This window comes from Chlorocebus sabaeus, chromosome 26, assembly GCF_047675955.1.
Source record: "Chlorocebus sabaeus isolate Y175 chromosome 26, mChlSab1.0.hap1, whole genome shotgun sequence".
In the NCBI taxonomy this organism is placed as follows: Eukaryota; Metazoa; Chordata; class Mammalia; order Primates; family Cercopithecidae; genus Chlorocebus; species Chlorocebus sabaeus.
Genome location: NC_132929.1, coordinates 88284 through 112758, shown reverse-complemented (window position 1 = coordinate 112758; position 24475 = coordinate 88284). Strand labels below are relative to the sequence as shown.

At 42.7% G+C, this 24475-nt stretch overlaps 1 protein-coding gene across 4 annotated transcripts in view; it reads right to left on the bottom strand.

Moving 5' to 3' along the window:
- Positions 1-21556, bottom strand: part of TUBGCP5 (tubulin gamma complex component 5) — a 43079-nt gene extending 21523 nt beyond the window's left edge. Inside the window, exons 1-11 of one of the 4 annotated variants that reach the window (XM_008017289.3) lie at positions 21364-21556; positions 18838-18891; positions 18631-18739; positions 14132-14228; positions 13371-13450; positions 12311-12446; positions 8319-8436; positions 6935-7024; positions 5252-5345; positions 3880-4126; positions 1871-2073 (exon numbers count right to left, since the gene is read on the bottom strand). In XM_008017289.3, coding sequence (XP_008015480.2) covers positions 1871-2073; positions 3880-4126; positions 5252-5345; positions 6935-7024; positions 8319-8436; positions 12311-12446; positions 13371-13450; positions 14132-14228; positions 18631-18739; positions 18838-18891; positions 21364-21509 — 1374 coding nt within the window. In that variant the 5' untranslated portion in view covers positions 21510-21556. The remainder of the gene's footprint in view (positions 1-1870; positions 2074-3879; positions 4127-5251; positions 5346-6934; positions 7025-8318; positions 8437-12310; positions 12447-13370; positions 13451-14131; positions 14229-18630; positions 18740-18837; positions 18892-21363) is intronic. The other 3 variants (XM_008017291.3, XM_008017286.3, XM_008017287.3) reach the window with 3 other exon arrangements.
- Between the last annotated feature and the right edge of the window lie 2919 nt (positions 21557-24475).

The window sequence follows — 24475 nt, the reverse complement described above, 5'->3', positions numbered from 1 at the left end:
AGATTTTAATTTTTTTTTTTTTTTTTTTTTTTTGGAGACGGAGTCTCGCTTTGTCGCCCAGGCTGGAGTGCAGTGGCCAGATCTCAGCTCACTGCAAGCTCCGCCTCCTGGGTTTACGCCATTCTCCTGCCTCAGCCTCCCGAGTAGCAGGGACTACAGGCGTCCGCCACCACGCCCGGCTAGTTTTTTGTGTTTTTAATAGAGACGGGGTTTCACCGTGTTAACCACGATGGTCTCGATCTCTTGACCTCGTGATCCGCCCGTCTCAGCCTCCCAAAGTGCTGGGATTACAGGCTTGAGCCACCGCGCCCAGCCCAGATTTTAATTTTTAAATCTATATACTGTTTGAGACAGAGTCTTGTTCTGTTACCCAAGCTGGAGTACAGTGGCGCAAACATGGCTCACTGCAGCCTTGACCTTCCACACTCACTTTCTTCCTGCCTTAGCCTCTCGAGTACCTGGGACCGTAAGCACGTGCCTCCAGAGCTGGCTGTGTTTTTTGAGATGGAGTCTTGCTCTATTGCCCAGGCTGCAGTGTAGTGGTGTGATCTCAGCTCACTGCAACCTCCCGGGTTCAAGCGATTCTCCTGCCTCAGCCTCCTGAGTAGCTGGGCCTACAGGTGTTCACCACCATGCTAGGCTTATGTTTGCATTTTCAGTAGAGATGGAGTTGCACCATGTTGGCTAGGCTGGTCTCAAATTCCTGGTGTCAGCACACCTGGCTACTTTAACAATTTTTTGTAAAGACAGGGTCTCTCAGTACGTTGACCAGGCTGGTCTCAAATTCCTAGGCTCAAGTGATCCTCTCAGCTCAGACTCCTACGTAGCTGGGACTACTGGTGTGAGCCACTATGCCTGGCCTAGATTTATATTTTTAAAAATACAATATAAAATATATAACATAATATTTATCATCTTAACTATATATTTTTTAAAAATTTAATTTAACTTTTTTTTTTTTTTTTTTTTTTTTGAGACGGAGTCTTGCTCTGTCGCCCGGGCTGGAGTGCAGTGGCCGGATCTCAGCTCACTGCAAGCTCCGCCTCCCGGGTTTACGCCATTCTCCTGCCTCAGTCTCTCGAGTAGCGGGGACTACAGGCGCCTGCCACCTCGCCCGGCTAGTTTTTTGTGTTTTTAGTAGAGACGGGGTTTCACCGGGTTAGCCAGGATGGTCTCGATCTCCTGACCTCGTGATCCACCCGTCTCGGCCTCCCAAAGTGCTGGGATTACAGGCTTGAGCCACCGTACCCGGCCTAATTTAACTTATTTTTTAAAGACAGGGCCTCACTATGTTGCCCAGGCAAGTCTCAAACTCCTGGGCTCAAGCAATCCTCCCGCCTTGGCCTCCCAAAGTGTTGGGATTACAGGCATAAGTCACTTTGCCTGACCCTCGCCATTTTTAAGTTTAGAGGTTTTAAGTACATTCACATATTTGTGACAAATTTCCAGAACTTTTTCATGTTGTAAAACTGAAACTCTGTACCCATTCAACAACAGCTCCCCATGCCCCAGCCCTTGGTGACCAGCATTCCACTTTGTTTCTGTGACTGTGTCTACTTCAGATATCTCACCTAATGTTAGTTACATGTTAGTTTTTATGTAAGAAAACGTTATTGTAAATATCTATACACATCAGGTAGGTATTTCTCACATCTTGTTTTGTCCTTGCCTCATCCTTCTGAGGATCTTGGCAAGTAGAGCTGAAAAGCCAGTTTCCTACAGCCTCAAATTTGGAAGCCAATTTAAAAACTCTGAACTGTCCAACGAGTCACCATTCAAGTGTCATTTAACAAAGTACTACGATCAGCTGTCTCCCACTCCTCTGCCGTGCAGAATGGAGTCACACACTTCAGGCAGAAGTCTCACATACGGTTTGCTCAGAGGCTTCTCCAACATTGTCATATTCAAGAATGGCCTTGTACAGGGTGTTGAGCAGGTGAGAGGCCCGGACAACATTTCGAGTATCAGGTGGAACTTCTGCTACTCCAGTACTAAACACTTTGTGCAGAACCTTGAGCTGAGCCAATCGAGGTGCCAACTTGTCCACCACTATTGCAAGAGTTATTGTAGCATCTGCAAATTTCAACAAATCAAACTCAATAGCAAGAAAAATACACGTATCTAAAACGTGACACAAATGCTGGCAAATCACCAGGCTTATGGACAGGCAGGGCAAAATGGAGGATGGTGAATTTTGATCTCACATCACAAGGACCTAATTTCCCTAAGGAAGAACTCCTGCAAGTCACGGAGAAAAAGAAAACTCAGCAGAAAACTAACGTATAAAGGAACTGACAATTCACAGAAAAGGAAAGATGAGTGATCCTAGAACATACAAAAAGTCACTTGACCTTACTTAAAAAATTACGCTAGGTAAAACAAAACACCTCCAATGGGCTGATGTTACAGCGAGGGGTGAGGGAGGCTGTGCCTACAAAGGGCCGCACAAGCAAGGTCCTGCGAGGCGATGGCACAGCTGTGACCTTAACATGGAAGTGGCCATGTGGAGCTAGACAGGTGATAAAAAGACCCGGAACCATACACGAAGATACCACACCCACCCCTGCTCAAAGCAAGTTCCTGCAATGCTGGTGAAGCCATGACAGGTCCGCAGTTTGGCTAATGTGCTGTGCCAATGTCAGTTTCCTAGTTTTGATCATGTACTGTCACTACGTGAGGTTTTCCCACTGGGGGAAGCAAGGTCATGGGAACACAGGGCCTCTCTGTACCATTTTTTGTGGTAGTTCAAAATAAAAGTTAAGGGGAAAAAGCTACATGGGTTGCTATTTTACAGCTGTCATACTGGTGAAGACCAAAACCTCTGATAACACACAGATGGCAAGAGTGTGAGGAAACAGGTATTTATCCACATGGCTCACGGGAGTATAAATCTATTTACCTGCACCTCCCCATAAAGTGGCAAAACTTAGGAAAATCACACATGACCCAGCAAGTCCATTTATAAGAACCTACCCCACATGGTCGGATGCGGTATAATCCCAGCTGACACCTGTAATCCCAGCATTTGGGGAGGCCAACGTGGGCAGATCACCTAAGGCCAGGAGTTAGAGGCCAGCCTGGTCAACATGGTGAAAGACTGTCTCTACTGAAAATACAAAAATTAGCTAGAGATGGTGGCAGGTACTTGTAATCACAGTTACTCGGGAGGCTGAGGCGGGAAAATCGCTTGAACCCAGGAGGCGGAGCTTACAGTGAGCCGAGATCCCGCCACTGCACTCCAGCCTGGGTGACAGAGGGAGACTTCATCTCAGAAAAAAAAAGAACCTACCCTACAGATAACTCACTGCCTGTGTACGATTACGGATATGTAGAAGTGATTATCACTGCAGCACTGCTAGCAATAGCAAAAGCCTAGGAAGAACCTAAATCCATTAGGCGGACTGGGCTATGATACAACCATAAGATGAAACACTCAATCTGTAAAAAGGAAAATAGAAGCTCTTCACATTTGTGTGGTATTATCCTCAAAATTTAAATCAGAAAAATTTGAAGAGAGCAGTGTAATGACTGCTAGGTATGCGTATATGTATATGCACTGCTTATGTATGTTGAAACACTTTCTGGAAGGATGCATAAGAAGCTGAGGACCTGGCTGTCTCTGGAGAGGAGAACTGACTGGCTGGGGTACTGGTACAGGAAGAATAATTTAGATTTTTCACTCTAAATCCTCTGTAGATTTTTGATTTTTAGAGATATGAATGATTTAAAAATACAAATTTAAAATAATTTTAAAAATGAAGCATTCACGAGAACTACTTATTTGGTAGGCAACTTTCAATCTTACATAATGAAAAATCTAAATGGCATTCAAATTATAAGTTATGTGTAGCACAAATAAAGATGAAGAACATTTAATACCATTATTGATGATGCACTTCTCAATTTCTGCAAGTTCCTCTTTGAAACTAATGAAATATTTGTACAGGGCCCACATGAAAGCCTGGTAGGTTCTAAAGGGAGCTTCAGTTGACTTCTTAGGAACAGACCCACTTCCAGGCAGCATGCTCTCGGAACTGTGTCCCATGACTTCATCAATGAACTCCTGGAGTCGAAACACAACCTGGCCATATGCTGCTATTTGTTCCAGCACAGATCGTAAACAGCTCTACAACAGAAGTAAACTGCAATTACTCAAAGGTGGTCTTCTGTAAACTTTCAAATTCATTTCCCTCTCGCTGTAAAATATTTCCTTTGCAATTATTTTAAACAGTATGTTTAGTAGAACACAAAGTAATAAAATGATTAATATTTAGGTTTATACGCAAAGGAAAAAGAGCAATAATTTCAATAGACTAGAGAATTATGGCTTATATTTTTAAAAAACATACATAAGGTAAATGTACTTAAAGGAAAAAAAAAATTACAGTATATAACTTTCACAATACAGAATGACAGAATTAAAAGCACAAAATGCAAATTGAAATTAAATATGTCCAGCCAGGTGTGGTGGCTCATGCCTGTAATCCCAGCACTTTGGGAGGCCGAGGCAGGCGGATCATGAGATCAGGAGTTCGAGACCAGCCTGGCCAACATAGTGAACTACTGTCTCTACTAAAAATACCAAAAATTAGCCGGGCCTGGTGGTGGCGCCTGTAGTCCCAGCTACTTGGGAGGCTGAGGCAGGAGAATGGCTTGAACCCGGGAGGCGGAGCTTGCAGTGAGTGGAGATCATGCCATTGCACTCCAGCCTGGGTGACAGAGCGAGACTCCGTCTCAAAAAAAAAAAAAGAGGCCGGGCGTAATCCCAGCACTTTGGGAAGCAGAGGCGGGTGGATCACGAGGTCAGGAGTTCTAGACAAGCCTGGCCTATGTGGAGAAACCCTGTCTCTACTAAAAATACAAAAATTAGCTGGGTGTGGTGACACACACCTGTAGTCCCAGCTACTCAGGAGGCTGAGGCAGGAGAATGGCTTGAACCTGGGAGATAGAGGCTGCAGTGAGCAGAAATCACGCCACTGCACTCCAGCCTGAGCGACAGAGTGAGACTTTGTCTCAAAAAAAAAAAAAGAAATTAAATATGTCCTAAACAATATTAAGGAAGGAACTCTCTAAGTACTGTAAAGATGCACAATTCAATTTTTCTTTCTGGATATTAAATATTTAAAACTTTTTTTTCCATGTGAGGAAGCAAGAATGAGTTCAATAGTAATTTTAATATTGTAAAATGTTCTAAAATTATCAGTTTACATAAATCCTATTTCTTAAATTACCATAAATACAAATAACTTACATGTGTTAAATGAGTTACTATAATATTGTTTCTCACAGTTACCTTCCCATCTATCAACTGAAATATAAACAGCTTTTTCACTCCTGAAAGTAACCTGAAATGAAACAAAAAAAAGACGAGTGTACTTTAAGTCTAGAAAAATATTCACGATACTATGCCCAGGGCATTTTTTTTTTGGACAGGGTCTCACTTCGTCACCCACCCAGGCTGGAATGCAGCAGCATGATCACAGCTCACTGCAGCCACAACCTCCTGGATTCTAGTGATTCTGCAGCCTCAGCCTCCCCAGTAGCTGGCACTACAGGTGCATGTCACCATGCCTGGCTACTTCTTGCATTTTTTGTAGAGATGGGGTTTCACCATGTTACCAGGCTGGTCTTGAACTCCTGAGCTCAAGTGATCCACCCACCTTGGCCTCCCACAGTGCTGGGACTACAGGTGTGAGCCACCATGCCCCACCTCAGGAAATTTTTATTATTCGGAATTAGGGGACAAAAAAGTCAGATAATAAGAAAATGGAAGACATCAATCTTTTCATCTGACTACCTTAAGACTCAAGATATTTCAACATCTTAGAGAGAAGTCCAAAACATGTTGTCAAAGCATCTCCCCCATATACTTGATGACCCAAAGAGATCTTCCTATTTCTAAGAATGCGAGCATGTCAATATCATAGTTTATGGTGAGAGCACCAGGACCTGGAATTTCAGTAGTAACCACCATGGGCTGCATTAGATTCCTGGCTTCCAGGTACAGGCACAAGCCCTCATTGATATATTCTGCCTATTAAGAATAATCAGAAGCTGCCGGCACGGTGGCTCACACCTGTAATCCCAGCACTTTGGGGGGCCAAGGCGGGTGGATCACAAGGTAAGGGGATCTAGACCATCCTGGCTAACACAGTGAAACCCTGTCTCTACTAAAAAAATACAAAAAATTAGCCGGGCGTGGTGGTGGGTTCCTGTTGTCCTGGCTACTTGGATGGCTGAGGCAGGAGAATTAAGTCAACCTGGGAGGCGGAGCTTGCAGTGAGCTGAGATGGAGCCACTGCACTCCAGTCGGGGCAACAGAGCGAGACTTTGTCTCAAAAAAAAAAAAAAAAAAAGGTCAGTAGGAAATCTTGCTTTGAACTCAGGTGTTAAAGAAGTGTTGGGGCCGGGCGTGGTGGCTCAAGCCTGTAATCCCAGCACTTTGGGAGGCTGAGATGGGCAGATCACGAGGTCAGGAGATCGAGACCATCCTAGCTAACACGGTGAAACCCCGTGTCTACTAAAAAATACAAAAAACTAGCCGGGCGAGGTGCCGGGCACCTGTAGTCCCAGCTACTTGGGAGGCTGAGGCAGGAGAATGGCGTAAACCCGGGAGGTGGAGCTTGCAGTGAGCTGAGATCTAGCCACTGCACTCCAGCCTGGGCAACAGAGTGAGACTCCGTCTCAAAAAAAAAAAAAAAAAAGAAGTGTTGGACTAATCTAAGTAAATCATATGCTAAATTATTTAAAATGAAAAAGAAGTGAATGTATCAAACTCTCTCAATCTCCACAGTCAAATCTGGTTTGAACTGCACACCCAACAGTCTGCTTCTAGTCTGCATGTGAAAATGCTTTAACAGTTTCCTTTCATAAAAATTTTGCTTCTCAGTAATCAAGCCTCATAAAGACTACTAATTAAGTGAATATATCTTACCATAGGGTTTCCCGAATAACCTGAGTCTCAGTAACCAAAACCCTGTCATCTGGAACATACAATGGATCACTGCTGTACAAGTGCTGGTCCCTATAAGACAGCAAACATAAATGTCAATAGAAAGGTTTCTAAGTGAGTAAATAACTTATCTCAAAGAATATTCGCAATTTAGTGCTAACTAGTAATCAATTAGCAAGTACATATAATAAATGGCTTAAATACCCCCTATATTTTCACATCAATCAGAATACTCAAAAACACTTTCAGAACAATTGCAATTATGTTTATTGCTGATTTAGGCAAATGGTTACAACTATGTAAAGTTGTTTCTGGAAAACAATATGCCTATTTTTGTAGTAAGTATACCAAAACAGAAATCAAATAATGCCCTAATATATACCAATATATTTACATTGAAATTAACAACAAAAAATGGAAACACAGACTATAATTAAATAATACTATAATTTAATGATTTTCAATAACAAATAATTAAAAACTATTCAACTAGAATTTTCAACACCAGCCAGGTGTGCTGGCTCATGCCTGTAATTCCAGCACTTTGGGAGGCCGAAGCAGGTGGATCACTTGAGGACAGGAGTTCGAGATCAGCCTGGCCAACATGGTAAAACCCCATCTCTACTAAAAATATAAAAATTAGCTGGGCGTGGTGGCATGCACCTATAATCCCAGCTACCTGGGAGGCTGAAGGACGAGAATAGCTGGAACCCAGGAGGCAGAGGTTGCAGTGAGCCATGATTATGCCACTGCACTCCAGCCAGGGAGACAGAGTGAGACTTTGTCTCCCCCTGCAAAAAAATAAAATAAAATAAAAAATAAAAAATTAGGGCCAGGCACGGTGGCTCAAGCCTGTAATCCCAGCACTTTGGGAGGCCGAGGCAGGCGGATCACGAGGTCAGGAGATCGAGACCATCCTGGCTAACACGGTGAAACCCCCTCTCTACTAAAAAATACAAAAAAAAAACTAGCCGGGCGAGGTGGTGGGCGCCTGTAGTCCCAGCTACTTGGGAGGCTGAGGCAGGAGAATGGCGTAAACCCGGGAGGCAGAGCTTGCAGTGAGCTGAGATCTGGCCACTGTACTCCAACCTGGGCAGCAGAGGGAGACTCCGTCTCAAAAAAAAAAAAAAAAATTAGTTGGGTGAGGTCAACACTGCAGTGAGCCAAGATCTCACTACTGCATTGCAGTCTGAGCAACTACAGTGAGACTCTGTCTCCAAAAACAAAACAAAAAAAAAGAATTCTCAAAACGAAAACAAGTTTAAATTTCAGGGAAGAACTTGATTTAAGTCACAAATCAAAGCCAAATGTCTAAACATCAAAGTTTCTTCTATCATCATATTAAATGAAAACTTTAGCTTCTTACCAGACAGCAGCTAAATTGGAGTGCAAATGTAAACTATGAGGAAACTGGGAGGGCCTGGCTGTCCAGTACTGATGGACCACATGATGTTCCAGCCAGCTTCGGTCATCTGGCTCATCTGCTTGAAAGAAATGTAATCAGTTTGAGTTAACAACAACAACAAAATACTGGGTCAGTATATCTGGACTTACAGCTCCATTCAAACGTATAGTTGAAAATGACTTTTTTAAAATAACAGCTACCTAACATTAATGTATTATGATCATTTATTTTAAACCACATTTACCAGCTGGGTTCTATGGCTCACACATATAATCCCAGCTCTTTGGGAAGCCAGGGCAGGATGATCACTTGGGTCCAGGAGTTCAAGACCAGCCTGGTCAACAAAGTATGACCCGCACCTCTACCAAGAAAAGCAAAAAAATTAGCCAGGGATGGTGGCATGTGCTTGTTCTCGGGAGGCTGACATGGGAGGACTGGCTGAGCCAGGAGGTTGAGGCTGCAGTGAGCTGAGATCACGCCACTGCGCTCCAGCTTGGGTGACACAGTGAGACCCTATCTCAAAAAACAAAGTAAAATAAAATAAAACCACACATATAGAAACACATACTAACTTAATTAAATGTAATTGACTAGAAAGTAAAAAAAAAAAAAATTGCCACATACATAAAAAGATACAAATGGTATATGTTAATCGTCCAATAACCATTAAAGAAATTGAAACGGTAACCGAAGACCTTCCCAACCACTCCCAAAGCCTCGGGACTGGTGCTAAATTTTGAAGGATTAGATAACCTCTATCATATACAAGTTATTTGAAAAAGCACAAAAAGAGAAAGCCACCTAACATTTTATGAGGCTAATATAACAGTGATGCTTAAACTAGATAAAGGCATGATAAATACAATTCATCAAAGAATAAAGATGTAGAATAAAAATCCTACATTAAAAAAGAGCTAACCTCCTGGGTTTGGTGGCTCACACCTGCAATCCCAGGCTGGACTGGTCTCAAACACAGTGAGACCTCATCTCTACGAAAAAATAAACAAGTCAGCTGGGTGTGGTGGCATGCACCAGAAGTTCCAGCTTCTTAGGAGGCTGAGGTGGGAGGATACCTTGAGCCCAGGAAGTTGAGGCTGGAGTGAGCTGTGATCATACTACTGCACTCCAACCTGGGTGAGAGCAGGATCCTGTCTTAAAAAAAAAAAAAAAGCGAATCTGAAATTGAACCCAATCTAATAATGTACTAAAAAATAACATGGTCAAGCAAGTTTAGGTGAAGAATTCAAGGATAATTCAATATCAGAAAGTCTATCACTGTATTATTAGGATAAAAGAGAAAAGTTATGAGATTATCTCACAGATAAATAATAGCATTTAATAAAAATTCAACATTTATTTATTATTAAAGACTTCTAGAAGAAAAAAGGGATAGAAGGAAATTGTCTTAATTTTTTTTTTTTTTCCAGACAGAGTTTCGCTCTTGTTGCCCAGGCTGGAGTGCAATGGCACAATCTCGGCTCACTGCAACCTCTGCCTCCCAGGTCCAAGCGATTCTCCTGCCTCAGCCTCCCGAGTAGCTGGGATTACAGGCATGTGCCACCACGCCCGGCTAATTTTGTATTTTTTTTTTTTTGTAGAGATGGGGTTTCTCCATGTTGGTCAAGCTGGTCTCCAACTCCCGACCTCAGGTGATTTCGCCCACCTCGGCCTCCCAAAGTGCTGGGATTACAGGCGTGAGCCACCGTGCCCGGCCGAAATTGTCTTAATTTGATAAAGGCCACATACCCTGAACTGATACCAAACAACCATCACACTTAACGGAAGAGTTTCAGGTATAACCCTCCCTTACGATGAGACTGAGTTGTCCAGGAAGCCCACTCCTATGAGCTGTTGCTTCCGCTACGGACTAGTAGCGGCTGGGCTGGTGGGCCAGAAAAAGAGATTTGATCATCATGTCACAGAGAAGATACAGGCATAAGAACTAGCACGAAGAGATAAAACCATCAATATTTGCAGATGATACTAACGATCTATATAAGAAACCAAATGGAATCAACTATTATAATTAATATGAGAATTCAGCAAAAACGCTGCATGTAAGGACAACTTACAGAAACCAGTATTATTTCTTTTATATCAGGAATAGAGGCATCATTCACAAAAATAAAAACTATAACGTATGTAGAAATTAATAAATGAACGCTCGAGATCTTTAAAAAAAAAATCCAAACTCTAGTAAAAGATAAAAAATTACGATACATGTAGCTATTATTATGTTAAGGCAATCGAGCCTCCTCAAATTAGATCTATAAATTCTCTGCAATCCCAATAAAAACTCCAGCTGGATTGTTCTTAAATTTTTTATTATTTTGAGATAAAGTTTTGTTCTTATTGCCCGGGCTGGGGTGCAATGGTGTGATCTTGGCTCACCGCAACCTCCACCTGCCGGGTTCAAGTGATTCTCCTGCTTCAGCCTCCCGAGTAGCTGGGATTACAGGCATGCGACACCACGCCCAGCTAATTTTGTATTTTTAGTAGATGTGGGGTTTCACCATGTTGGTCAGGCTGGTCTTGAACTCCTGACCTCAAGTGATCCACCCGGCTTGGCCTCCCAAAGTGTTGGGATTACAGGCATAAGCCACTGCGCCTGGCCTTTTTTTTTTTTTTTTTAAGTTCACCATCCTGCTTCTAAAATGTCTATAGAAGAATAAAAGTTCACAAATAGCTAAGCCATTTTGAAAAAGAGCAGTGTTTCACACCTGTAATCCCCATACTTTGGGAGGCAGAGGCGGGTGGATCAGTTGAGGTCAGGAGTTTGAGCCCAGCCTGGCCAACATGGTGAAACCCTGTCTCTACTAAAAATACAAAAATTAGCTGAGTGCCGTCGTGCACGCCTGTAATCCCAGCTACTAGAACCAGGGAGGCGCAGTTTGCAGTGAGGTGAGATCATGCCACTGTACTGTGGCCTGGGCGACAGAGTGAGACTCAAAAAAAAGGGGGGTAGGGGGAAGAGCAAAGTGGGCTCAGCACAGTGGCTCACACCTGTAATCCCAGCACTTTGGGAGGCAGAGGCGGGCGAATTGCTTGAGTCTAGGAGTTTGAGACTAGCCTGGGCAACATGGTGAAATCCCATCTCTACAAAAAAATACAAAAATTAGCTGAGTGTGGTGGCCCTCACCTGTAGTTCCAGCTACTCAGGAGGCTGAGGTGGGAGGATTGCTTGAGGCCAGGAGGCAGAGGTTGCAGTGAGCTAAGATTGTGCCACCGCACTCTAGCCTGGGCAACAGAGTGACACCTTTGTCTTCAAAAAAAAAGAGAAAAAAAAGGAGCCAAAAGATTCTCCTGCCTCAGCCTCCCAAGTAGCTGAGAGGAAACTTGCCATCTGTGTATTAAGACATAATCCTACAAAGCCACATAAATAAAAAACTGTCTGTCTGTTTCTGGGTCACACTGACACCAAGAGCACAGATTAGAAAGTCCAGAATAAATGCAGCTGTTCCTCAGTATCCACTGGGGATTGGTTGCAGGAATGCTGCAGACACGAAAATCTGCAGGTGCTTAAGTCCCTGATATAAAATGGTATAGTATTTGCATATAACCTATGCATATCCTTCCTTTTTTTTTAATTTTAATTTTTTTTGAGACAGGGTCTCGCTCAGTTGCCACAGCTGGAGCGCAGTGGCACAATCTTAGCAAAATCAGTCCTTCTCCAATTAAAAAAAAAAAAGGAAACACTGAGGGCTAAGAAAGTTCTCAGAAGTATAGGAAAAAAATTACAAAATTACACTCTACATGTATTAGTTCAACATTAATTCTATAGTACTAACACTTAAGCATCATAAAAAAGATTACTAATGATTTTAAAAATTGGTTTTATAAGGATGGTAGAGCTTAGCCAACACCTTGATCACATGGAAGTGATCTCGAACCTTGCCTTTCCTTCTGGGGAATTTGTCTATTAGAAAATGTCACCACCTCATAACACAAAGTACCTTTCCAACTGATACAAGGATCCAGTTTTCTGTTTTGATCTTGTTCTTCTAACGGTGTCCTGTCTACCTGAATTCCAGAGTCCTCTCTGCTTAAGGGCAGCTGATCATTTTCCTCTTCACTTTCTTCAGACCAATTCTGATTTAAAAAAGAAACACACTTTAGCTTTATACAGTATAACATTTAAAGCTATTTACATTAAAAGACTAAGACTTTGAAGAAAAGCAAAAACTTTGAAGCAACATGGAACAGAAAAACAAACGAATTTTTTTTTCCTAAATCTCTTGGAAGTGCCTACTATAGGACTAGAAATACGATTATTACTTTCTTTTTTCTATAATGTTGAAATAAGGAATGGAATCATTTTTTGTGGCTAAAAGTCCCACGATCACAGATCCTTAAGGGATACTTGTACTCACCCCTTTTAACTTTTTTTTTTTTTTTGAGATAGAGTCTCTTGCTTTGTTATCCAGGCTGGAGTGGAGTGCAATGGCACGATCTCAGTTCATTGCAACCTCCACCTCCTGTGTTCAAGAGATTGTTGTGCCTGAGCCTCCTGAGTAGCTGGGATTACAGGCATGTACCACCATGCCCAGCTAACTTTTTGTATTTTTAGTAGAAGGGGTTTCACTATGTTGCCCAGGCTGCTCCCGAACTCCTGGCCTCAAGTGATCCACCTACCTTGGCCTCCCACAGTGCTGGGATTACAGGTGTAAGACACCGAGCCCAAACAACTTCTTTTTTTCAAATTTATTTTTTACAAATAGATGCAGATCTTGCTATGTTGCCCAGGCTGGTCTCAAATTCCTAGGCTCAAGCAATCCTCCCGCCCCTCAAAGTACTGAGATTACAGATGTGAGCCACCATGCCCAGCCTCTTTTAACTTTTTAATACTAATGATTTGGTGCAAAATCCTAACCAGGCTTCCATAATAAATGACTCTAGCTTAGTAAGAGTGTTCCTGTTTTAGCTAAGTTGACCTAGGGTGGAAAGACCCATTGAAATCATCTCTATCGCCTGGCGTGTATTTAAATTTTCAACAGCAAAACTACTGCCACTTACTGGTGTGTCCATGTAAGGACCAATGTCCATTTCTTCACCTTCCATCAAGTATTTTCCCCAGTCAAAATCATCTTTCTTTTCTAAAAATGTAACAAAAGAACTTCATCAGCTTTCTTATATCTACATTTGAAAAAAACCTCAAAACTAAGGAAAAAAGACTAACAAGACTCAAAATACTCAGGAAATAAAAATTTAAAAATATTGAAACATTTAATAAATTTATATTCTAAAACATTTTACATTTTAATTAACTCATTCTCGAAGGTGAGTGTTCTCTTTCTACAACTGAAGATAGTTTGTAAACGAATACAGTCATCCCTCAGTATCTGAGGGGAATTGGTTCCAGGACCTACACCACCCTCCACAGTGCTCACGGCTGATGATAGAAAATGGTGTAGTGTGTGCATATAACCTAAATACATCCTGCTGTATACTTTAAATAATCTCTAGATTACTTATAATACCTAACACCATGTAAATCGTTTTAAAAATTGTATTATTTTAGATTGTTGTATTATTTATTTATTTTTTTTGAATATTTTTGATTGGTATTTGGTTGAATCTGTGGGTGTGGAACCTGAGAATACAGAGGGCTGACTGCATTTTAAATAAAATTTTATAATTGTGATAGCATCTAAAACAATAGAAACACTTTAGTTTCACAGATTTTTGTAAGCTTCAATAAAACTCAATGTTTACTAAGCAAGTAATGAAACAATTTCTCTTTTACTTCTCATATGTTAAGGCATCTAGTAACATACCCACTTCTTTATCTCTTGGTGTCTCCACATAATTGCTGTTTGAAGGAGAGTCTGACAGACACAGAAGAAGTGACAGTATGGAATAATGTGCATCTGTCTTTAAAACAAAAAAATGAACAACATGAATCTCTGAGGTTGGGAAATGCTTTCGACACTAGATTGAGTAAAGATAACTCTATGACAGTTATGTCCCCAATTTTTTTCCTGGTTTGAGAAAACATGAGTTATACCTACATAATTCCTAACCTTCAAAGTTCTTCAAAGCTCAAACGCATACACATAAGGAACCTCAAAGCCACCTGAAGTCTGAGTTCTATATTTCTAACAAGTATAAGATCTGAGTGGATGAGAGCTTTTATTTCTAAAATGACGGAAATGTCTTTAGAATATAATATCATGGTTAAAAGTTATTCTCCTGTGGCAATATGTATCATGAAGCTTAAACATGGCTGAGGCCGGGCGCGGTGGCTCAAGCCTGTAATCCCAGCACTTTGGGAGGCCGAGACAGGCGGATCACGAGGTCAAGAGATCGAGACCATCCTGGTTAACACGGTGAAACCCCGTCTCCACTAAAAAATACAAAAAACTAGCCGGGCGTGATGGCGGGCGCCTGTAGTCCCAGCTACTCGGGAGGCTGAGGCAGGAGAATGGCGTGAACCCGGAAGGCGGAGCTTGCAGTGAGCTGAGATCTGGCCACTGCACTCCAGCCTGGGCGACAGAGCGAGACTCTGCCTCCAAAAAAAAAAAAAAAAAAAAAAACATGGCTGATAGTTTAACTCAGATGTACCATATTTCATTTAACAAGTCCCCTATTAATGAAATTTACATTTTTTCACAATCTTTCGCTATCACAAACTTATGTTGTTTCATTTTTTCCCCCCTGAGACGGAGTTTCATTTTGTTGCCCAGGGTGGAGTACAATAGTGCAATCTCAGCTCACCACAACCTCTGCCTCCCCAGGTTCAACTGATTCTCCTGCCTCAGCCTCCAGAGTAGCTGAGATTATAGGTACACGCCACCACGCTCAGGTAACTTTTGTATTTTTAGTAGAGATGGGGTTTCACCACGTTGGCCAGGGTGGTCTTGAACTCTTGAGCTTGTGATCTGCCTGCCTCGGCCTCCCAAAGTGCTGGGATTACAGGCATGGGCCACCACACCTCGCTGTTGTTTCATAATTATGAGAGTTTACTTGCATAATAAATTCCTAGAAAGTGAAATGCTAACTCAAAGAGTGTTTGCATTTGGAATTTTGAGAAATAATGTCAAAATATCTTCCATACACATAATACAAACATACATACATACATACATAATTACCTGCTTCCTACACCTTTTATTAATCAGATCAGTGAAAAATGTTATCTCAGTGTTGCTTTAATTTGCATTTATCTTATGAAATGGTAGGTACTTTTCCATAAGCTTAAAATTATTGATTTTCCTTTATTGGGTATTACTCTCCTTTGTTCAAGTTTCTATTTGATTGGTAGTCTTTCCTTATTTATATGATTGATTTTTAAATTGGGATATAAGCAGTGTGGGAAAGCATTAACTCAGGAAGCCCGAATTGCCAAAGCCTTCAGCATCCCCCAAAAGGGCTTATTTTCACAAATAAGCCTTGGCCAGCTTGTGGTGACTGAGCTCTTGAAATATCTGAGCTGGCGAAAGTGTCCTGTATGTTCAAATCTTGAACCATGTTGTACTAGTCTGTTTATACAGTTTGTGCAAACAGTGTGACTGAAGGTGAACACCTGCTTTCCTTTGAAGGCTCTGGAACTTCGGTAATTGTGGTCAGTCACGCAGGTCCTATGCCTAAGAGATAAGCCCCCAGTAAAAGCCCTGGAGTCCCGGGCTCAGGTATCCAGGTAGACAACACTGGCCACCTGGCAGTATGTCAGAAGAGATAGAGCAAGCATCCAAACCAGACTCATATATGGCAGGGATGTTGGAATTTTCAGACTGGGAATTGAAAACAACTATCATTAATATACTAAGAGTGCTAATGAAAAATGTGGATAACAAGAAGAACAGATGAGTATATAAGTGGTGAGATGGAAACTCTAAGACAGAATCGAAGTGTTCCAAATGAAAAACAAAGTGTCAGAAATGAAGAATGCTTCCGATAGGCTCATCCAGTAGACTGGCATGAGCTTGAAAATATATCAACAAAGAAGGCTGGGGTGACTTACGCCTGTAATCCCAGAGTTTTGGAACAAAGGTGGGCAGATCACTTGAGGTCAGGAGTTCGAGACCACCCTGGCCAACATGGTGAAACCTCGTCTCTACTAAAAACACAAAAATTAGCTGGGCGAGGTGGTGTATGCTTGTAATCCCAGCTACTCCAGAGGCTGAGGCAGAAGAATTCCTTGAACCTGGGAGGCTGAGGCTGCAGTGAGCCGAGATTGCACCATTTCACTCCAGCCTGGGCAACACAGCAAGATTCCGCCTCAAAACAAAAAAAAAAAAAAAAGGAAAGAAAAAAAATTAACGAAATTGAAAACAGGAAACAACAATAGACAGCAAAACCAAAAACTGATTCGCTGAAGAGAGTAATAACATTAATGAATCTCTAAACATACTAACCACAATAAAAAGAGAGAATATACACATTACTAAAATCAGAAACTAAAGAGGGATCGTCACTACTGATCCCATGGACATTAAAAGGATAATAAAGAAGCTGGGCGTGGTGGCTCATGCCTGTAATCCCAGCACTTTGGGAGCCCAAGGCAGGTGGACTGCTTGAGGTCAAGAGTTCGGCACCAGCCTGGCCAATATGGTGAAACCCTGTCTCTACTAAAAATACAAAAAAATTATCTGGGCATGGTGGTGGGACCTGTAATCCCAGCTACTCAGAAGGCTGAAGCAGGAGAATCACTTGAACCTGGGAAGCAGGAGTTGCAATGACTCAAGACTGCGCCACTGCACTCTAAGCCTAGGCAACAGAGTGACACTCGGTCTTAAAAAAAAAAAGAAAAGAAAAAGGAAAAACATGTGAAGTTATCGCTACACTATATAGCAATCCCCAACCTTTTTGGCACCAGGGACCACTTTTGTGGAAGACAATTTTTCCATGGACTGTTGGGTGGGGGTTGGTTTCAGGATTAAACTGTTCCACCTCAGATCATTAGGCATTAGATTGTCATAAGGAGCATGCAACCTAGATCCTCACATGTGCAGTTTACAATGGGGTTTGCTCTCCTATGAGAATCTAATGCCACCGCTGATCTGACAGGAGGTGGAGCTGAGGCGGTCATGCTCACTCACCCCAGTCACCTCCTGCCGTGCAGCCTAGTTCCTAGCAGGCGTGTCGGTACTTGTTCATCATGTGGGGGTTGGGGACCTCTGCTATAACAAACACATCTAAGATGCCACATAGCAAGAGAAAAGGAAAACCAATCCACCTTGTGTAAGTGGGTGGGGGCTGCGGACAGAGTGGGGATAGTGAAGCAGACAAGACTGCACATATTTACTGATTCCTTCAACAAACATGCATTGTCCACTGTGCTCTAGGTGTCCGGGAACAAAGAGCCCTATGCCTGTAAAATGTGCGTTTTAAAGGGGGAGACAAGAAAGGAACTATAAAGAAGTGAAATATGTAGCATGTGTGGAGACAGTGCTTAATATTAAAAGGGGAAAGGGAAAGAACTATGTAGGCACAAGATGTGCCACAGCAGAGCTAGGGAATGTGGTCCCTCTGTGTTCAGGGAACCCACAGCTGTTTCCATATGCTTGTCATCTTTGGTTTGACCTCTAAGGGGCTAGAGACTGAGCAGATAAGGTCAGCCACACTGGGCTCTGCTTGCTTATGTGACCCACCCCCCAATAAAAATGCTGGTCACCAAGGCTCAGCTGAGTGGCCCTGAGGGGAGTGGAGGGGCAACATTTTGCACATGTTGTCATATACCGTTACTGAGAGAATTAAGTGCATCCCCAGGTGACTCCACTGCAAAGGAACATTTGGACATGCATGCCTAACTTCTCCTAGACTTTGCTCTAAGCACCTCTTCCCTCTGATGATTTTAATCTGTATCCTTTCACTGTAATAAACTATTAACAGTGAGGATAACAGCTTTTTTGAGTTCTGTGAATCCTTGGAGCAAAGCATTATGCCAAAAGGTGGTCTTGGGGAATCCCTCAAACAATATGAAAGTATACCAGGCATCTAGTAAGCATCTCCAGCCAGCCACTGCCAAGTGCTGAGAAACCATTTGACAGTTTTAAGATATCCAAACTATGCTACTATTTGTATCACTCTCTGATCTGTCTTTCCATAGTAGAACCGAGGTGCAAAAATGATTAAATAAGAGCAAGCTCTTTCTTTCATCACGAACTGAGGTATATCTGGTTTGATGGCAATATTTAAACAAATTTCCAGGAGATCCTATTAGCCAGTAGATAATACTAAAATAGAATGTTTAAATAGTAACAGAAGCAAATTGACAATCATCACATACGAAACAGTAAAATACACACTGGAGATCGCATAATTGAAGGCATACCTTTATTTCCTTTATGCTGGGAAGTGGTGCGTTTAGAAATTCCTCAGTTAATCTCTTCCAGCTAGCAGCTTTGCTGAGATCAGAATGAATGATAAATTTTTCATAAATTCTAAAACATAATAAAAACAATGATTATAAAGCTATCTTAAAAAGATCTATAAGAAAATACGTGTATTTTAGGATGTGTACATACATACACTGACTTACCCTTCGATTGTTTTTTCTATTTTGTGGCTGTTCACATCCAAGAAACGATGAAATCTAATAAAGACAAAATGCAATTCTTATGCCAACTCTGTCACACAGGCAAGTGAACTCATCTCACGGCCCTCCACATCCCCCATATGCTCTGTACTCAGCTACACACTTCCAGAATGGAGTGTACCTTGTCCTCCGTTACCTCCACCATCAAACAGGCAAATAATCACGTGCCCGAGACCGTGCAAGCAACCGTTCTCCAGCACACAGGTGCTTCCTGACCCTCCCAACCTTGGCTCTGGCTCCTCTGTCTTCCCATAAGGCCCTGTATCTAAATCCAGCTGAACACATTCTACATCAGGTGGCCCCAATCTTTTTATGCTATAGTGAGGCCCACTGAAGCCTAAGGATCCCTTCTCTGAATAATGTTTTTAAATGCCAAAAAAGAAATACAAAGGAATCCAATTATACTGGGGTACAGTTGTCAAATATTTCAAGAAGTTTATGATATGGCAAGAAATGTTATTTATGAAAGTATTAAATAACAAGATTTAGCAGTAGGTACAATAACTACCATTAAAGTAACAGTAAACAACATTTACAAATATCTACAACTCTTGATGTGAAAACAGTATGTGACTTCTACTGGCAATAAAGTCACAGGTAGGCTAATACTACTATGGTTTGCTGCCTTCATTTATAATGGAAGGAGATGCTACTTTTCAGTTAGAGATTAGTATAATTTTTTCCTCATCCAAATTAACAAATATCTGAATTATATCTCCAGATCCCAAGGTTAAAAATCCCTTTTATCTCTGTCTTTTTTTAAAGACAGAGGCTATATCTTACTCATCTTTGAATTTCTAGGGCCTAGAATTCTAAATGGCCACAATTTTCAACAATGTAAACATGAACTATTCATTTTTCTGATAGTTTAAAGCATCATAAAATTATAGCATAGCCTATGCAACTAATGTATACGTATATAACATAGCCTATGCAAAAAATGTTTCCCATTTTTTAGTATCAAAGCCAGCAATCTGTACTTAAAAGAAAAAAATTGCCGGGCACGGTGGCTCACGCCTGTAATCCCAGCACTTTGGGAGGCCAAGGCGGGCGGATCACAAGGTCAGGAGATCGAGATCATGGTGAAACCCCGTCTCTACTAAAAATAGAAAAAATTAGCCGGGCGCAGTGGCGGGCGCCTGTAGTCCCAGCTACTGGGGAGGCTGAGGTAGGAGAATGGCGTGAACCCGGGAGGCGGAGCTTGCAGTGAGCCGAGATTGCGCCACTGCACTCCAGCCTGGTCGACAGAGCGGGACTCCGTCTCAAAAAAAAAAAAAAAGAAAAAAAAAAAAAAAAGAAAAAAATTACAATACTGAAAAACACATGAATCTAGCCCAGTAAATGGGTGAATGGTACACCACTTTACCTATTATAATTTAGTTCCTGAAACCTGTGAATGGAAACAGTAACCTCTAATGTCTCTCCCACCTCTAAAATGATGACCATCTGCCTACTGTCGTTTAGAAATATTAGTAAAAAAAACTTGAATTTCAGCATGTAAGTTTTTGTGTTGTATAACCTATTTCACACATTGTTTATTTTTGTAAGTCACATTTAAGAATTCAGTTTATTACTTCGGAAACTTGGCATGCTTTAAAAGAATATGAAAGCCCCGTATTCCTATTATAAGCCAACTAGACACTTTATGACTATGATCATTAAAGTAACTAAAATTACGGATTTTAAAAAACTGTTCATTATTCAAGATTTTTACTGAAATTAAACAGGTAGAATATTAACATTAACATTCTTTTAGTAATTTCATTATGGGTAATGACTATAAAAGTATTGTTTAATTTCCCTCTCCCATAAAGAAAAATAGATCTCACTCCACGTATACATCTAAATTCTGTAAGTCTTTAAAAACTAGTTACAAGAGAAACTGCATTAGAAATTGCATTAGCTGACTAAGCCTGCTGCGTTGTCAGGCGCTGTGCACAGATGCAGCATTCTAGTTGGAGTGGAAGCGGAGGAGACAGTCATGACAGGTAAAATCAATGTCATGACACGCGTTTTGTAAAAAGGAGAGCAGGGTGAGAGAGACTTTACACTGGGCTGACCAGGGAGCAGGAGTCAGTGAGAATACAATCTCTTTAATTAAAAAAATAAAATAAAATATTATAGAGATGGAGTTGCTACGTTGCCCAGGCTGGCCTCGAGTCCCGCCTGCGGCCTCCCAGAGCGCTGGGTTGCAGGAGCGCGCCCCGGTGGCAAAAAGCCCAGTTCCACGCTTCCCCCGGTGACGATCAGGACGCGTTCCAGGTAACACACCGTGGGGCGCGCAGAGCACCGCGCCGAGGGCGCTGGCCGGGGGGAGCGGGCGGCGGCAGGGCCTGCGAGGGCTCTCTGCGGCCGCGGCCGCCTCAGCCCCATGCCCCGCCCCAGCGCACCCCAACCCCGGGCTGCTCCGGACCCACGCGCGGGCTCTGGGCTGTGTCCGGGGACCCGCTCGCGCGCCGCGCCCCACACCTGAAGTTGGACCAGGCGAAGTTTAGGGCGAGCTGGAAGTTGGGGTCTGCCTCGTCCTGGAGGCCGGCGACACCCCGGACGAGCTCCCGCACGTCGCGCTCCTGCTGCGCGTCCAGCCAGCTCAACGGCGGCCCGTGCCGCGCCATGTTTCGCGCGCCTGCAACGCTTCTAACGAATTTGTTGCTGTCGCGCGAGAGTTCGGGGTCCCGCGGCAGTTGCCCCCGAAGCTGGCGGCCTTCTCGCGAGAGTTCGCCTTCCCGTGCCGGGCAACTAGCAAGCTGGCAGTTATTCTCGCGACAGTTCGAGCTCCTGCTGTGGTGGGTACTGCCTGGAGCTGTCCCATGGTGGCGGCTGGAGTGTGCATATTCTGGTCGCCCGACTGTACATTTTCTACTGTACTCAGAGTTAGTTGGTGTCATCGTGAATTAGATACTTAAGGGTCTCTGGCCAGCCTCGGTGATAGTCAGTGCTTTTGAGAGCAGCCCGTTAGGTGCCCGGTCGGGAAATGCACTGGGACCTGCCTTTCCAGGAACCCTGACGCGCTCAGCTGCTGAACTCTCCCGGCCATACAGCTTCTCCTTGCAGTGATGGTCCCTGCGGGTCTCAGTGCCCCCATCCACACAACACAATCACGCTACGCACATCCATGCTACACAACCAGCATCAGCGAAGCAGCGGTCCCGACCGGCTAGCAGTCCCGGCTCGCTTTTACTCCGCCTGCTCCTCAGGGACGGTTGGGGGGACTTCATAACTTCATAACCCCACCTGGCCGAGGGGACTTCATAACCCCACCTGGCCGAAGGTACTGGGAATGGGGACTTCATAAGCTGCTTGGGGGACTTCATAACCCCATCTGGCCAGAGGTGCTGGTCGGGGGAGGACTTCATAACTTCATAACCCCACCTGGCCGAAGGTACTGGGAATGGGGACTTCATAACCCCACTTGGCCAGAGCTGCTTGGGGGACATCATAACCCCACCTGGCCAGAGGTGCTGGGAGGACTTCACAACCACACCTGGCCAGAGGTTCTGGGGGACTTCATAACCACCAATGGCGTGTGCCACCACGCCAGGCTAATTTTTGAATTTTTTAGTAGAGACGGGGTTTCGCCGTGTTGGCCAGGCTGGTCTCAACTCCTGACCTCAAGTGATCCATCCACCTCAGCCTCCCAAAGTGTTGGGATTACAGGCATGAGCCACCGCACCCGGCGGTGTCCTGGAACTTTACTGAATTCATTTATGAGTTCTAACAGTTTTTTGGACGAATCTTTGGGTTTGTTTAAATATAAAGTCACATCATCTACAAACAACGACAGTTTGACTCTCTTTCCAATATGCATGCTTTTTGTTTCTTTCTGTGGTCCAATTGCTCTGGTTAAAACTTTGAGTACTATGTTGAATAAGTGGTGAAAATGAGTATCCTTGTTTTGTTCCAGATCAGAGAAAAGGCTTTCAGTTTTTTTCCCATTTAGTATAATACTAACTGTGAGTTTATTTTATAACACATTTATTGTGTTGAAGTATGTTCTTTCTATGGACAGTTTGTTCAGGATTTTTCTCATGAGAGGATGTTGAATTTTGTTGAATTTTTTTTTAATTTTTTTATTTTTTTGAGACGGAGTCTCACTCTGTAGCCCAGGCTGGAGTGCAGTGGCTCCCTGTCGGCTCACTGCAAGCTCCGCCTCCCGGGTTCACGCTGTTCTCCTGCCTCAGCCTCCCGAATAGCTGGACTGCAGGCGCCTACCCAACGACCGGCTAATTTTTTTTTTTTGTATTGTTAGTAGAGATGAGGTTTCACTGTGTTAGCCGTGATAGTCTCGATTTCCTGACCTTGTGATCCGCCCGCATCGGCCTTCCAAAGTGCTGGGAGTACAGGCGTGATCTACCGCGCCCAGCCGAATTTCATTGAATTTTTAAAAGCATCTATTGAAATAATTATATGGCTTTTGTCCTGCATTCTTTTGATGCATTGTATCACGTTTATTGATTTCCATATGCTGAAGCATCTTTGCATCCCTGGGATGCATCCCGCTTGATCAAACTGAATGATCTTTTTAATGTGTTCTTGAATTTGGGATGCTAGTATTTCTTTGAGGATTTTTGTCTCTGCATTCGTCAGAAATATTGGCCTGTAGTTTTCTTTGTGGTTTGTTTTGTCTGGTTTTTGTATCAGGAGAATGCTGGACTTGTAGAATGAGTTTAGGAGTATTTCCTTCTTTTAAATTTTTTGCGTAGTTTGAGTAGAATTGGTATTAGTTCTTCTTTAGATGTTTGGCAGAATTCCGCAGTGAAGCCATCAGGTACCCAGCTTTTCTTTGATGGGAGACTTTTCAGCACTGCCCCTATCTCTCTGTATGTTATTGGTGTATTCATGCTTTCCATTTCTTCATGTTTCAATCCTGGTAGGTTGTATGTGTCTAGGAATCTATCAATGTCCTCTGCCTTTTCCAACTTTTTGGCATATATAGTAGTTGCTCATAGAAGTCTCTGAAGATAATTTGAATTTCAGTGATATCAGTTGTAATGTAGTCTCTTTGTCTGATTTATTTGAGTCTTCTCTTTTTTCTTAGTCTGTCAAAAGAGTTTGTCTATTTTGTTTATCTTTCCAAAAACTGACTTTTTGTTTTGTGATCTTTTGTATTTTTTGTTTTGATTTGATTTCTGCTCTGATCTGCTCTGATGTTTATTATTTATTTTCTTCTCTTAATTTTGGGTTTGATTTGCTATTGCTTTTCTAATTCTTTAAGGTGGTGCATCATTAGGTTGTCTGAAGTCTTTTTACTCTCTCTCTTTTTTTTTTTTTTTGAGACAAGGTCTGGCTCTGTCACTCGGGCTGGAGTGTAGTGGTGTGATCTCAGCTCACTGCAACCTCTGCCTCCCAAGCTCATGCTATCCTCCCACCTCAGCCTCCTGTGTAGTTGGGACTACAGGCATGTGCCACCACACTCAGCTTTTTTTTTTTTTTTTTTTTTGTATTTTTGGTAGAAACAGATTTCATCATGTGGCTCAGGCTGGTCTGCAACTCCTGAGCTCAAGCAATCCACCTGCTTTGGCTTCCCAAAGTGCTGGGATTACAGGCATGAGCCACTGTGCCTAGCCTTTACTCTTCTAAC